This window comes from Saimiri boliviensis, chromosome 1, assembly GCF_048565385.1.
Source record: "Saimiri boliviensis isolate mSaiBol1 chromosome 1, mSaiBol1.pri, whole genome shotgun sequence".
Classification (NCBI taxonomy): Eukaryota; Metazoa; Chordata; class Mammalia; order Primates; family Cebidae; genus Saimiri; species Saimiri boliviensis.
The window spans coordinates 83,319,622-83,334,941 of NC_133449.1; the positions used below are offsets into that span (position 1 = coordinate 83,319,622).

A 15,320-nucleotide genomic window follows, 5' to 3' on the forward strand; every position below is an offset into this window, starting at 1 on the left:
TCGGGAATTCAAGGCTGTAGTGAGCTATGATTGTACCACTGTACTGCAGCCTGGGCAACACAGAAAGGCTCTAAACAAACAAGCAAGAAAACCACCTGACATGCTGCATACTATACCAGAGATGCTAACTCCCCTGTGAAATATCTTAGAAGTCTGATTGCCCAATACCAATTGGGTATGCTACAATTCTATTCAATTCTGACACCATCTACCTGCCATTATTGTCAAATCCCATAGGATAAGCCGGGCGCGGTGGCTCACGCCTGTAATCCCAGCACTTTGGGAGGCTGAGGCAGGCAGATCACCTGAGGTCAGAAGTTCGAGACCAGCCTGACAATATGGTGAAACCCCATCTTTGAAAAAAAAAATCCCGTAGGATAAAGGTCTTGGTCCCACAAGACTGCCCCCAAATCACATGCCATTACCAGTCCCAGGCCACAGGCTATACATTCAGGGGTTCCCAATATATTGGGTTCAATAATATGCTAGAACAACTCACAGAACTCAGAAAAACATTTTCCGCTTTATGTTTACCAATTTATTATAAAGGCTACAACTCAGGAATGAAAAAGCGCAAATGAAAAAGTGCATAGGGCAAGGTACTGGGGTGGGGTGGGGTGGGGCTTCCATGTCCTCTCAGGGGACCCCACCCTCTCCGCACCACCTCCCCAGAGATGAGTGTGTGGTGCTGAAAATTCCAATCCTCTAATCACTCTGTCTTGGGTGCAGAGCATCATCCTGAGGCTAGCTAGCGGTGGGAGACTATTCCCACCAAAGTCGAGGAATTAGCACAAACTCAGGTGTGAGAAGAGGGGCACTTATGGGTAACAAAAGACACTCCCATCACTCAGGAGACTCTATGGGTTTCAGGAGCTCTATGCTGGGAACCCAGAACAAAGACCAAATATATTTCTTATTATACTGCATTGAATTAAAAGCAATTCCTGAGGGTGATTAAGATGAAGATATGTAGAGTAAAAGTTATTTCAAAAATGGTTTTTACAACTCACAGGAAGAATATATATATATAAATATAACAACCTAGTAATAGGAAATGTCTGTCAATTGGGTGAAAATTAGTAACAAGCAGTTTATCTCACCCTATTTCCTTAGATACACAAACCTGGAAAGCAGCTTAGTAAAGGGCACAGGTGGTGGTTCCACCATCAGTACAAGTTGAACTGCACCATTAAAAGATGAATTCCTGCATCTTTTATAAATCTGCCTCAGAATTCAGACTGAAGCCTGGATTAGATTATATTTACTGAAAGCCCTAGAGGGACACAGGAACCGTGATATGTATATTTTTATGGCTCTAAGCAAAGATTTCTCACATTAGAACATGCATATTCAGCAGAAACCCCATAACAGCACTCGCTGCTGTTGGGCCTATCGCTACATCACTCCCCTGTAAGGGACAGGAAGGGATCTCCCTTTTGTCAAAGTCAGTTGGTTAGCCTTCCACACCACTCTCACATCAGGTGTATCCTTAAGGTAACTCTGTCCGGTTTGAAACTTTGTTTTTTCTAGACTTTAGCTGGGTCCAGATGAAATGATCTCATACACTGAAGGAAGAGGACTGGATGACCATCAGTAGTCTGGAATCAGTCACAAATGTGATCTCTAAGCCAGGGCATCACCTGGCCTGTTGGATATGCAAATGATCACCCCTCCCTGCCAACGCCTACTGAATCAGAAACTTTGGGGGTGGGCCCAGCATTCCGTGCTTTAACAAGCCCTCCACTTTTCGAACCACTGTTCTATTTATTCTAGACACTGCTGGATTGCTCTGTAACTCCTGCTATCCACATGTAGTTTTTCAGAGGGCTCAGATTCTTCTGTCCCACAGAATAGGTAAAATAAGAGAATAAGTAGGATAAGTAAGATAATTTCCTTCATTATCTTCCTCCAACAGACAGTTTTCCTGGTATCCCGTAAATGCACTGAATGCAATTCCTCCCACCCCAATATCATTTAACCTGGAAGCAGCACCTTTCCTTTTCAGTACCTTGCCACGGTTCCTCAGGGTTTCTTCAGGGTTTCTACAGACGCTTCCTGAGAATTCCAAAGATCTTTTCAACATGTTTGAATGTCCTCACTAGTGATACTCTCTACCAATGAGCTTTAAATCTTTTTTTTTTTTTTTTTTTTGATTTTACTGAATACTGAAAAAGAGTATACACTGCAGAGTCAGTATGCCTTCAGCCACTTAGCAGCAGTATGCCCTTGGGCAAGCTACTTAATCTCTCTGGAACCTGTTTTATCATCTATACAATGTAGACAGTAATAATCTCTCTCATATGATTGTTACAGGATTAACTGTTAATATATGCAGGCATTTCCCACAGTGCCTGGCACACAGTAAGCACCATATTGAGTGCTTGCTATTATTATGACTACAGTTATTGAGGGACCTAGATAAACAGCCTAGAAAGGTTAAGACAAATGATGGATACTAAGAACAGCTGGAGGCTCTCTTCTCAAACTGTAGGAAAGACCACATGCAAAGAACAAGGAACTGTTCTGTAGTATGCAAACAAAATGGTCCTTTAAAAAGGAGATAATACAGCCTGGCGCAGCGCACACCTGTAATCCAAGCACTGTGGGAGGTAGTGGTGGGCAGATCAAGAGGTCAGGAGTTCTAGACCAGCCTGGCTAACACAGTGAAACCCTGTCTCTACTAAAAATAGAAAAAAAATTAGCCAGGCATGGTGGCGGAAGCCTGTAATCCCAGCTACTTGGGAGGCTGAGGCAAGGAGAATTGCTTGAACCCGGGAATGAGCCGAGATCGCTCCATTACACTCCAGCCCAGGCAACAGTGAGAAACTCCATCTCAAAAAAAAAAAAAAAGGAGGTAATATATAGCCTGGAATCAGAAAGTAAAAGACTCATGATCAAAGGCAACTGGCCACCACTACCAGACTGGTCTAAAGACTCAAATGAAGATTCAAGAAAAAGAGGTGAGAGATTAAAATACAAATCACTGTACTAGCACAAGCCAGGGCCACAATTTCCATAAAGTTCCATGTTAATGAATGATAATGAAACCCCAAGTTTAGAGTGACTGATTAATCATTCATGCAGGCAAGCTCAAGAGAGGTCTTTAAATCACCACCACTCAACAGACACATTTTCCTAAGGCAGCTGAAAAGTTTTTTTTAGCACATAGTTAAGCTGTCCCCCCATAACATCCATTCTCCTCTTCCTCTTTCCTGTCATATTCCAATCTTTCTAGCCAACTTGTTTGGCTGAAACCGACCAAACTTTCACTAGTCTAAGCAGGCGTCCCCAAACTTTTTACACAGGGGGCCAGTTCACTGTCCCTCAAACCGTTGGAGGGCCGCCACATACTGTGCTCCTCTCACTGACCACCAATGAAAGAGGTGCCCCTTCCTGAAGTGCGGCGGGGGGCCAGATAAATGGCCTCAGGGGGCCGCAGTTTGGGGACGCCTGGTCTAAGGGGTGCATCCTGTTTAGAAGTCAACAAGCACATGAGATTCTCCAAATCCAGTAGAAGAGGCACATGACCCAAGTCATGATCAATCACACCAATGAGACTGATACTAGGACCATGGAAAGTAGAAAAGCATCCTCTTTTCTGCTAGATGTCCATAGACCAAGGGGGCCTGGGGCAGTTATCTTAGGACTATAGGATACAGCCTGCTTGTGAACAGAGCCTGCACTAGCAATAAAGCCAAAGAGTTGAGAGAAAGAAACTCAATCCTGGTCACACTATTTAAGTCCAGGAGTCAGTCCTGCTTAAAAACTGAATTTGCCTACTGTGTGACTAATAAATCCTCTTTGTCACTTAAACCACTCTGGGTTAGGTTTCCTTTCTTCACAATCAAGATGATTCTAAATGATACAATGTTCATAATCAGATCCATTATAAAGGCAACAGAAACGTGAGTTACAGAATTAACAGTAAACCTACCTGCTCCAGTCATGACTTTGATTTATTTATCACAAGTGAAGACATTAGGAAAAAAATCATAAACCCACTTTTCTCATTTGGAATAAAAATTTCATTTGAAATCTCAAAGTACAGATGCAGGACCTTGAATAAACTCCATTTAGATCCTTGGTTTACATATACTCAGTACAGCTGAGTTTTCAGAGCCAGGGAACCCCTTCCTGATTTTCAGGGCAATCTGAGGGTAAAACACCCCCACCCCCACCAGGGCCATGGAGAAAGTGTGCTCTGAGTGTTCATCAGCAACAAGAGAATGAGAAATCGCAAAGTAAAGACATGTTCCACAAACTAATGAACCAATGGCAAACTTATGTGTTACTGTATTAAATGTGCCTCTACCAGATTAAACTATTGCTTTTCAGATTTAAAATCCATGCATGTGATACTAACCCCCCTTGGTACCAGTCAGACCAGTTAATGTGTCACAGGCACTAAGTACACAAGTTAATTTGTATACTTTTGAGTCTGAAGAATAGTATGCCTCGATATTTTGAAATGTTAAGATTTGTCAAAAATAGAAGAATTCTTACAAACTTAGGGCAGCTCTTCTTGAATTGCTTAAAATGAAACTCTGTGCTCTGAATAATTTTGGCCATTAGAGTTGTCAGCTCTCCAAATATGGAACCGACTACCTTACAAAATGGTCAGCTGGCTCTCACAGAACACATTTAAGTAGAGGTGAGACAACCTTCAAACAGGACAGCGTCATGGGAACAGGGTGGATCGTTTTAAGGGACATCCTGATCTTAGGCATCCTGGGCCTCTGTGACAGGCGTGAAGGAGACTCACCTGCCAGAGCCTTGATGCGGGACCGCTCAAAGAGCCGCGCAGAGCTGTTCTCATTGTCCCAGTCATCGACGTCCCAGCGGTTGTTGACATCACTGTACTGCTGCTGGATCTCAATGTTGTCATAGTCTGTGGCTACGGTGGTCGTCATCTTGAACTGTCTCAGCTGCTCCTCCACATCAGCTCCTTCTTAGAGTTCTATGAAAAATAAAAGGAAAAACATTTAGAGTCCAAAGTGTATATAGTCCCCATGAAACCTACTGGGATAAAAGTGAGTAGAAAATAAAACAGTGATTGCCAAGAATAGGTCTTCTGGAGCAAAGAGGGTTTCAGATTTCAGCACTGTCTCATAATAGATGGGTGACCTTAACCAAGTTACTTAGTATCTCTAAGCCTCAGTTTCCCCAACTATTAAACAGGGAAGATATTTTAGAGGCTGTAGAAAGGACTGAATGAGACGATGGATGCCCACCCCCACAATGATGGGTTTCTTCCTTTTTTCTAAAGTTTGAACTCTGCAATTTAAAAATGTTATCGGAGGGCCAGGCTCAGTGGTTCATGCCTGTAATCCCAGCACTTTTGGGAGACCAAGATGGGTGAACTCCTGAAGTTGGGAGTCCAAAACCAGTCTGGCCAATGTAGTGAAATCCCGCCTCTACTAAAAATACAAAAATTAGCTGGGCTTGAATGGCACATGCCTATAATCCCAGCTACTGGAGGGGCTGAGGCAGGGAGATAGATTGAACCCTGGAGGCAGAGGTTGTGGTGAGCCGAGACCACGCCATTGCACTCCAATCTGGGCAACAAGAGTGAAACTCCGTACCAAAAAATAAAATAAAATAAAATAAAATGTAAGTACATGGCACCCAAGAACAGTACCAGTACACAGCAGTTGCTCAATAAATAATTGCAATTCTTTATCCTGAGCTGATGAGCTTTAAACACAGCTTCTCCCTTGAATACAGCTATTATTCACTCAGTGAACCAAAATACAGTGAAGACTTACTATGTACTCTGCACTATACCAGATGCTAGGGATAAAAACGAACACAGCAAGGACCTGGCTCTAGGGAAGCTTATATCCTAGTAGTAGGAGCTAGACAAAAAGCTCACAAGAACAGGCAAGAAAGTTTAAAGAAAAAAAAAAAAATGACAACAGAGTCATGTGATAGAGAGTGACTATTTTTAGATCTGGTGATCAGGGAAGGCCTCTCTGAGTGGGTACTGAAACTGAGAACTCAGCGTCAAGAGGAATGGGTCACACACAGATCAAGAATAGTGTCTCAGGCAAAGGAAACAGCTCAACATGCGGGAGCAACCATGACTTTGGTGTAGCTGAGTCTGGTGGGCAGTGGAGAGACTTAAGAGATGAGGCTGGGGAGGAAGGTGGGTAAGCCCAAGTATGACAGGAAGCAATTGCAGCGTTTTAAGCTAATAACTGACACTACCCTTGAGTGTATCTGTAAAACATTCTTCCCAGGGCTGCGGGGAAAATAGATTCTAGGTGGCAATAATGGAAGCAGGGGCCACTTGGGAGGCTGCTCCAGAGATGATGGCGGTACAGTCTTGGGGGTGGCGAAGTGGGGTTGGTTAGCAGGTGGATGTGTTTTGGAAGGAGAACTGACTAGAATTTAGGCACTGAGGAACTGAGCTACTGCTATGCTTGATGCCTAGAGGGGTATTAAATTCCTGCATATTTTAAATTGTTCCTACTTCAGGGACTCAGGCTCAGTCAGGCATACAAAGCTATCTAAGTAAATTGTTAATCTGCAAATACATTCAGATGTGGTGACTCACACCTGTAATACCAGCACTTTGGGAGGCTGAGGCAGGTGGATCACCTGAGGTCGGGAGTTTGAGACCAGCCTGGCCAACATGGCAAAACTCTGTCTCTACTAAAAATACAAAAATTAGCCGGCATGGTGGTACATGCCTGTAATCCAAGTTTTCAGGAAGCTGACATGGGAGAATCACCTGAACCTGGGAGGCAGAGGTTGCAGTGAGCCAAGATCAAGCCATTGTACTCCAGCCTGGGCAACAGAGCAAGACTCTGTCTCAAGAAAAAAAAAAAAAAAATCTGCAAATAAGGCCGGGCGCGGTGGCTCAAGCCTGTAATCCCAGCACTTTGGGAGGATGAGGCAGGTGGATCACAAGGTCAAGAGATCGAGACCATCCTGGTCAACATGGTGAAACCCTGTCTCTACTAAAAATACAAAAATTAGCTGGGCATGGTGGCGTGTGCCTGTAATCCCAGCTACTCAGGAGGCTGAGGCAGGAGAATTGCCTGAACCCAGGAGGCGGAGGTTGCAGTGAGCCGAGATCGCGCCATTGCACTCCAGCCTGAGTAACAAGAGCAAAACTCCGTCTCAAAAAAAAAAAAAAAAAAAAAAAAAAAAAAAAAAAATTTGCAAATATAAGAAGAAGGGGGGAAAAGACAACCCCCTTTTTATTTTAAAGGGCATGAAGATATCCCAAGGAAAAAAGATATCTATTTATCAACATCTTAAAACTCAAAAACTTCTCGTAAGGTTTTTTGTAGGTGGATGCTTCATTTAGTGAAAGCCTTGTTCAGTGAGCACCACGATATACCCCGGGCCAGAGTCAGCAGACCTCCTCACCACAGCCTGCGTGCTAACCAAGCCAGATACATACCACTGAGCACCAACAAAGGATCATTCAAGAGATGCTTCCTCCCTACTACATATGCCACCACACAAAAAATAAACAAAGTCATATACGCAGAAAAGAAACATTTATTGTGCTTGAAACGCAGTTTTAAAATTCCAGCACATAACCACACATGCCACATGCAACCAAGTTTCCATGGTAAATAAGCTGAAACAAATGAACTGCACCTTAAATAGTAGACTATTTGGTGGCAAAAGCACACAACTGCCTGCTCTTTTGTCATGAGCTGCTTTCTCACATGCTATTCAAGAACATCACCAACACATCCCACATGTTCCTGAAGAAGAAGCACCAAATCCACCTTACAACTGAGCCACAACATCTGTGACTCAAATTGTCACCCATCTCTGCTCTAAGAGACAAATCCTGAATGGAAGTAAAATCCTGGATTCTCATCAGATAGACATAATTGATCCCAATAGTACATCAATGGGTAGATTAGTTTTCACAACTACATTAGCAATATATTTACAGGCTTTCATAAAAACACAAACATTTCAGAAACCTAATCCAGTAAGTATATTCTATTGAATGATCTTACAGTGGCATTTAATATTCAAAGCCACAACCCCTTCCAAAAAAGAAAGAAAATTAATATTATCATGCAATCATCTGACCTTGAATAGTTAACTTTTTCATGACTATTATCAATATCAAAGACTATAAAATTCAATCTTTGAGGATTCTATCTCTAGGGAGAAAATGTGAAAGTGCTATTAATCCCAAATTCTGAAAGTTCAGAGAGTAAAATTTAACCCAACCCAACCCACAGTGAAACCCAAGCAAGGCATGCCTCATCCCAGATAAGTTTTGGCTATTTGGTGCCACCTGCTGACCAATGAGAAGAAGCCTCCAGGGCAGCTATACCTGTGCTGCAACATCCATCGTGTCCAGCCTGACCCTGGCCCTGCCCCCGGCCCCGCCCCGACCTGGGAATCTCTTCTTTCTCCCACTGAACCACTAACTGCTTTCCATAGATTTCCTTTTGTGTGTGTGTGCATTGGCTCAATCTCGGCTCACTGGAACCTCCACTTCTCAGGTTCAATTCTCCTGCCTCAACCTCCTGAGTAGCTGATGTAGATTATAGGCGCGTGCCACCATGCCTGACTAATTTTTTATTTTTAGTAGAGGCAGGGTTTCACCATGTTGGCCAGGCTGGTCTCAAACTCCTGACCTCAGGTGATTCACCAGCCTTGGCCTCCCGAAGTACTGGGATTACAGGTATAAGCCACCTTACCCAGTCCACAGATTACTTAATAAATAAGTGTTAATCCTTGTCTTAAGCTTAAAATGAGTCATTCAGACAACTAAAGCCCTGTTTTCCCTAATGTTCTTTCTTAACGGTGTTCCTTAAAAATATTGCTGGTGTTCCTTGAAACAGAAAGGTGAAGCCAGGAGCGGTGGCTTATGCCTGTAATTCCAGCACTTTGGGAGGCCAAGGCAGGCGGATCACTTGAGCACAGGAGTTCAAGACCAGCCTGGACAACACAGTGAGACCCCCATCTCTACAAAAATAAAAATTAAAAAATAGCCACGTGTGATGGTGTGTGCCTGTGGTCCCAACTTGGGAGGCTGAGATAGGAAGATCACTTGAGCCTGGGAGGTAGAGGTTGCAGTGAACCATGATTGTGCCACTGCACTCCAGCCTGGGTGACACAGCCAGACCCTCTCAGAAAAAAACAAAAAACACAGAAAGGTGAATGGGAAGTATCCAAAGTATCCATTAGTCTGTGTACCATATATATCCATATATATCAGCCAGGCACAGTGGCTCACGTTTGTAATCCCAACAATTTGGGAAGCCAGGGTGGCCAGATCACTTCAGCCCAGGAGTTTGAGACCAGCCTGGGCAAGATGGTAAGGTGCCCTCCTCACCCTTCTTCACTGTCTCTGCAAAAAATACAAAAATTAGCCAGGCATGATGGCATGTGCCTGTAGTCCCAGCTACTTGGGAGGCTGAGATGGGAAGATCACGTGAGCCCAAGAGATCGAGCATGCAGGGAGCCATGATCGCACCACCACACTCTAGCCCAAGCAACAGAGTGAGACCTGTCTCAAGAAAAAAAAGAAAAAAAGAAAAAAAAAGGCAATGCTCTGAGTTATTCTTTTGATCGACTGTTTCACTCAAGTGTCTAGAATTTGAGACAGGGTTTTTTGTTTGTTTTAAGAGAGTTTTGCTCTTGTTCCCTAGGCTGGAGTACAATGGCATAATCTCCGCTCACTGCAAACTCTGCCTCCCAAGTTCAAGTGATTTTCCTGCCTCAGCCTCCTAGTAGCTGGGATTACAGGTGCCTGCCACCACGCCCAGCTAATTTTTTAATTTTTAGTAGAGACAGGGTTTCACTATGTTGGCCGGGCTGGTCTCAAACTCCTGACCTCAGGTGATCCACTCACCTCAGCCTCCCAAAGTGCTGGGATAACAGGCATGAGCCACCGCACCCAGCTCAAGTGTCTAGAATTTGATACCAGAGACATCTTTTTTCTTCAGTATTCTCCATCGGTCCAAAGACAAGGTCCTTTGTCCAAAGACAACGCTGACTATTTATAGTGATAGAACCCATTTATTATTTTCAGGGCAATTTCAAGGCAAAATACCCATCACTTCCAGCCATCATGAAAAGGTCCCCTTCTAGGCACTCAACAGCAGCAACAGAGTGACCTGAGGGTAAAGAAGTCAAGTCAGGGCAAGAGTATGAAAGAGTGTGCCCATGGCATGGGGACTCCAAACTCCAGCATGCTACAAACATCATTATCCTCTAACCCACTTCCACATGGACAGGGCCAGCTGTGAGGACAGTTTATATCACACATACAGGGGTCCCAGCAGGTTACCTAAAAAGTGCTATTGGCCATGCCTCCGTGGGCTATGAAGTCATCTGTACCTCTTACATAGTTGTGGGAAGATTAGGAAGAGAAGGAAGGTTTGGCCATCTTGGAACTCTGTCTGGTGGTTCCACCATTAGGAAAACAGGAAAGGACGATAAACGGCTGATACAAGAAAAGGGAATCATCTCCCCTCGAAGAGAAAGGCCCTCACCCCTCTACTAGCAGAGTGAGAGCCTGGATTCTACTGGACTTGATCACCACAGTAGGAGCACATTAAATAACTCCTGAATGAATAAAAACAGTAATACCCTGCGTGTGACAGGGGTAATGCCCATGTTCTTTGTGACTAGGTTTCAAGAGGATAGTTCCAAGTGCCTATCTACTTTCCCCCTCATCTCCATTGTGGGGTGGGGTGGAGAGTGTGTGTGTGTGTGTGTGTGTGTGTGTGTGTGTGAACAAGTACTACGTAGAAAAGCCAAGATCCTCCCTCTCAAAGTACTCTTGTCTAATCCCGTGTCCTATGAACTGGAATTTTCCATAAGATGCACAGAAACTCCAGAGGCTTTATTATTTTCTGCTTTAATAAGCAGACACTAAATTCATTTCTTCAAACAGGTGGGCCAAGGCAGAAATGGATGTGGAAACTACTATCCTGAAGCTGTGAGGCAAAGAGGTTCCTACAGCTGTGGCATGAGCTACCACAGGTCATCACCTCAGGAAAGAAACTGGAATGTTACCAATCCAGGTTTTAGGACTGTTCTATTTATTCTCCACTATATTGATTAAAATTCATAAAGTCAATACTTGGCACAGCCCAGAGGGGAAATACTTTATCTGTTCTTTTACTTCCCAAGATGCCATATCTATTTTCTAAGTCGCCACAGGTACCAGATAGATAAGCAGGTTTTTGTTCTAGGAAGAAACAGTGATTCCCAGGCTACTCTCCAGCGCCCTCTTCTGTTACTCTACAAAATCTCCCTTGTTGACACCCACTTCCCTGCCTGTGTGAGTTACCCAGTGCTGACAGCTGCTCCCTAGACAGCGAGGTGCAGGTGTCTCCTAACAATCACTAACTCGGCCTAACACCAAACTCACAGCCCCCACCTCTGTGCCCTGCATCTCCTCCACCACCCCTCACTGAATGGCACACCCACTTCTCCCAGCTGCCCCACCCAGACACCTTGCAGTCACCTTTCATTTCTTCCTCTCCCTCTCCCTCCACAGGGTGGCCCTAAGGTTGCTTGTACCTCCTGAAAATCTCATGAGTTAGTTCCAGCAGTAGTTTCTCATTCCAGCTCCTCATCTCTCATTGTAACCCTGAATCCATCCCCTACAATGCTACCAGAAGGACCGTGCTAAAATGTAATTCCAGTCATTTTATCCCCAACTAAAATCTCCCAGTGGCTCCCGATGCCTTCAGAATAATGCCGAGAACCCTTAGGAGAGAAAATGAGACTCTCCATGAGGACACTACTCATCTCTCTAGCCTGGTCCCACTATCCATGTCCTAAGCTCTTGCCGCTCCTGAGAGAGAAGAATCATGTCTCGTCTCAAAGGTGATAGCTCCAAACCTATTACCTGGAACAGCTCTTGACTCTTCCCCAAATCCTAGCTCCGGTATCACTACAACCAGGAAATCTCCTCAAATCACTCACCACCGCCACCACCTGGTCTGAATTAGACAACCTTAGATAGTGCCCACATACACTCCCTCTGCTCTGGCCTATCATTTCTAAGACTGCTTCATAATTACAAACCTTCTATTTACTTATCATCAACAAGCCATGGCCTCTTGAGGTCACATCCCCATCACTCTGTCTTTACAACTCATAGCAGGGTGCCTGGTAACATTAAGCGCTTGCTAATTATTTGTTTGTGAATGGGCTGCCTGGGTGGGTGGCAGAGGGAGGGTCGGGAAGTGAGAGCATGGGCAAAGACAACTGAAGCTGCCACTCTGGTACAATCTCCATCAGTCACAAAGTCTGAAACATATACTCTTCTGACTTACACAGATCTGGTAGACACTCCACTTTCAAGGAAGTCACATTTTTTAAATAGGCTACTGATGAATGAGTGCACATTTAATAAGGTGCTTCTCCATGCATATAAAAAAATTTAGATTTCCCTTTTTAATTTGTAAAAAAATTATTTTTTGTCTGAACTACTCAGATTTCAGAAAGTAAAGCAACAAATAGAGAATACAAGGACTTTTCACTAGCACTACACACATGCACACACACATATACACACACTTCCTTAATACTCCATCTTAATTAAAGGCTCAAAAAAATTAAAATGAAGAAGGTGACCAACATTTGCTAATCCTTTTCAAGGAAGAAAACTATGTAACAATTACTTTGGTAGAATTCATACACCCAAATGTTCTGCAAACACTTAAAACCCTCCAACTTTATTCACAAAAGACTAAAAAGTGTACACCGGATGCTGATATGCTATCTTTAAAAAGTCCTTCAAAGGACACTGAAGGTACCAAACTGTGCAAACTGCGTGTCTGAGAATTTGGCTTCAACTATCTCAACTGTTCAGTTGCCAAAAAGGAGCATTTGCAAGAAACCACTGTTTCCTAATAACTGGCTAAACTACTGTTACTCAGGTTCGTGCGGCTGGTGCCAAAAAGGAACCAAGATTCCATCCCAAACATTCAGAGTTCTCTGCTCATAAGTACAAAGACACACATGAAAAGTTACAGCATGATAATTCACAACACAAGGAAAGTCACAAGCATACAAAGTCCATTATAAAAGTCGCCTTCAGTTTTAAAACAATCCAGTGTACTGCAGCTACAGGAACACATCAACTGTGACAAAAAAAAGAAAAAAAAAAAAGTCTGGGTGCAGTGGCTCACACCTGTAATCCCAGCACCTTGGGAGGTCAAGGTGGGCAGATCACGAGGTCAGGAGTTCGAGACCAGCCTGACCAAAATGGTGAAATACAAACAATAGCCAGGTGTGCTGGCAGGCACCTATAATCCCAGCTACTCAGGAGGCTGAGGCAGAAGAATCGCTTGAACCTGGGAGGTGGAGGTTGCAGTGAGCTGAGATTGTGCCACTGCACTCCAATCTGGGCAACAGAGCAAGACTCCTTCTCAAAAAAAAAAAAAAAAAAAAAAAAAAAGGCCTGATATAGCTATATACTGTTGAGCCAAAATTCACAAAATCAGACCATCAGACCATCCTGAGAGGGAAAGGTTCTCTCAGACCTACTAATAATTATTAAACCACTAAATTATTGTTAATAAAGTATTTTGAACTTCAAATAATCTATAGCTGTACTTTTGTCTATTTTATTTATCAGTGACAGACTATAGGAATATTTCCCATTATGATTATCAGATTTTCTTTCTCATTCCCTGAGTATAAGATCATAATTATTTTATCTTCTTGGTGAGCTAACATTATGAAATATTGTTTTATCCCTATTAACATATGAACTCTATTTTGATTGACAGTAATATTTACCTGGCTTTTTTTTTTTTTTTTTTTTTGAGACGGAGTTTCACTCTTGTTGCCCAGGCTGGAGTGCAATGGCGCGATCTCGGCTCACCGCAACTTCCGCCTCCTGGGTTCAGGCAATTCTCCTGCCTCAGCCTCCTGAGTAGCTGGGATTACAGGCACACGCCACCATGCCCAGCTAATTTTTAGTATTTTTAGTAGAGACGGGGTTTCACCATGTTGACTAGGATGGTCTCGATCTCTTGACCTCGTGATCTACCCGTCTCGGCCATTTTTTTTTTTTTTGAGACAGAGTTTTGTTCTTGTTGCCCAGGCTGGACTGCAATGGCGCAATCTCTGCTCACCTGCAACCTACACTTCCTGGCTTCAAGCAATTCTCCTGCCTCAGCCTCCTGAGTAGCTGGGATTACAGGCATGTGCCACCACGCCTGGCTAATTTTGTATTTTTATTTATTTTTTTATTTATTTCTGAGACGGAGTTTCACTCTTGGTACCCAGGCTGGAGTGCAATGGCGCGATCTCGGCTCACCACAACCTCTGCTTCCTAGGCTCAGGCGATTCTTCTGCCTCAACTTCCTGAGTAGCTGGGATTACAGGCACGCCCCACCATGTCCAGCTAATGTTTTGTATTTTTAGTAGAGACGGGGTTTCATCATGTTGACCAGGATGGTCTCGATCTCTTGATCTCGTGATCCACCTGCCTCGGCCTCCCAAAGTGCTGGGATTACAGGCTTGAGCCACTGCGCCCGGCAATTTTGTACTTTTAATAGAGACAGGGTTTCTCCAAGTTGGTCAGACTGGTTTCAAACTCCCGACCTCAGATGATCCACCTGCCTTGGCATCCCAAAGTGCTGGGATAACAGGCGTTGAGCCACTGTGCCCAGCGGTATGTATTTTCCTATCTCATTATTTCAAACTCTCTGTAAACCAAAAATAAAATTCTAAGGCCCCCAACCATCAGAATGGACCCCTCCTCTTGGCCAAGGGCATCCCAGCGCGATACCTGAAAATCTCTTTCACGCCATGATGGAAGAGGGGGTTGGACATGCCTCACTATCCCCAACCTCCAGCATCCAGAACTACCTTAAAGTCTTTTTGAGGCCATGATGGTAGAGGGGATTTGACATGGCTCATTACACTCTTCCAGCGTTCACATCAACACAGACCTTAAATTGGATAAGAAATACTCACAGTCTATTCTCTCTGAAATCTGCTACTTGGAGGCTTCATCTGCATGATAAAATCCAGGTCTCCACAACCCCTTATGGTAACCCAGACATTCCTTTCTACTTATGATAACTCTTTCAACCAACTGCCATCAGAAAAATTTTAAATCTTCCTATGACCTGGAAGACTCCCCCATCCTGCCCGTCCAGATCGAACCAATGTATATCTGACATGTATTGATCAATGTATCGTGTCTTCCTAAAATGTATAAAAGCGAGCTATACCCTGACCACCTTGAGCACATGCCACCAGGACCTCCTTAACCTTGAAAAATAAACCTTCTAAATCAACTGAGACCTATCTCAGACATTTTGAGTTCACACTTCTAGAGTCATTTTGTTTTTAGG

General features: G+C 43.7%; 1 protein-coding gene across 4 annotated transcripts in view; it reads right to left on the bottom strand.

Annotated features, from left to right (window-relative positions):
* Positions 1–15,320, bottom strand: part of SPTBN1 (spectrin beta, non-erythrocytic 1) — a 218,642-nt gene that overhangs the window by 145,034 nt on the left and 58,288 nt on the right. For all 4 annotated transcript variants that reach the window (XM_039462786.2, XM_010333600.3, XM_074400041.1 and 1 more), the window contains exon 2: positions 4,763–4,957. In XM_039462786.2, the coding sequence (XP_039318720.1) occupies positions 4,763–4,910 (148 nt within the window). In that variant the 5' untranslated portion in view covers positions 4,911–4,957. The remainder of the gene's footprint in view (positions 1–4,762; positions 4,958–15,320) is intronic.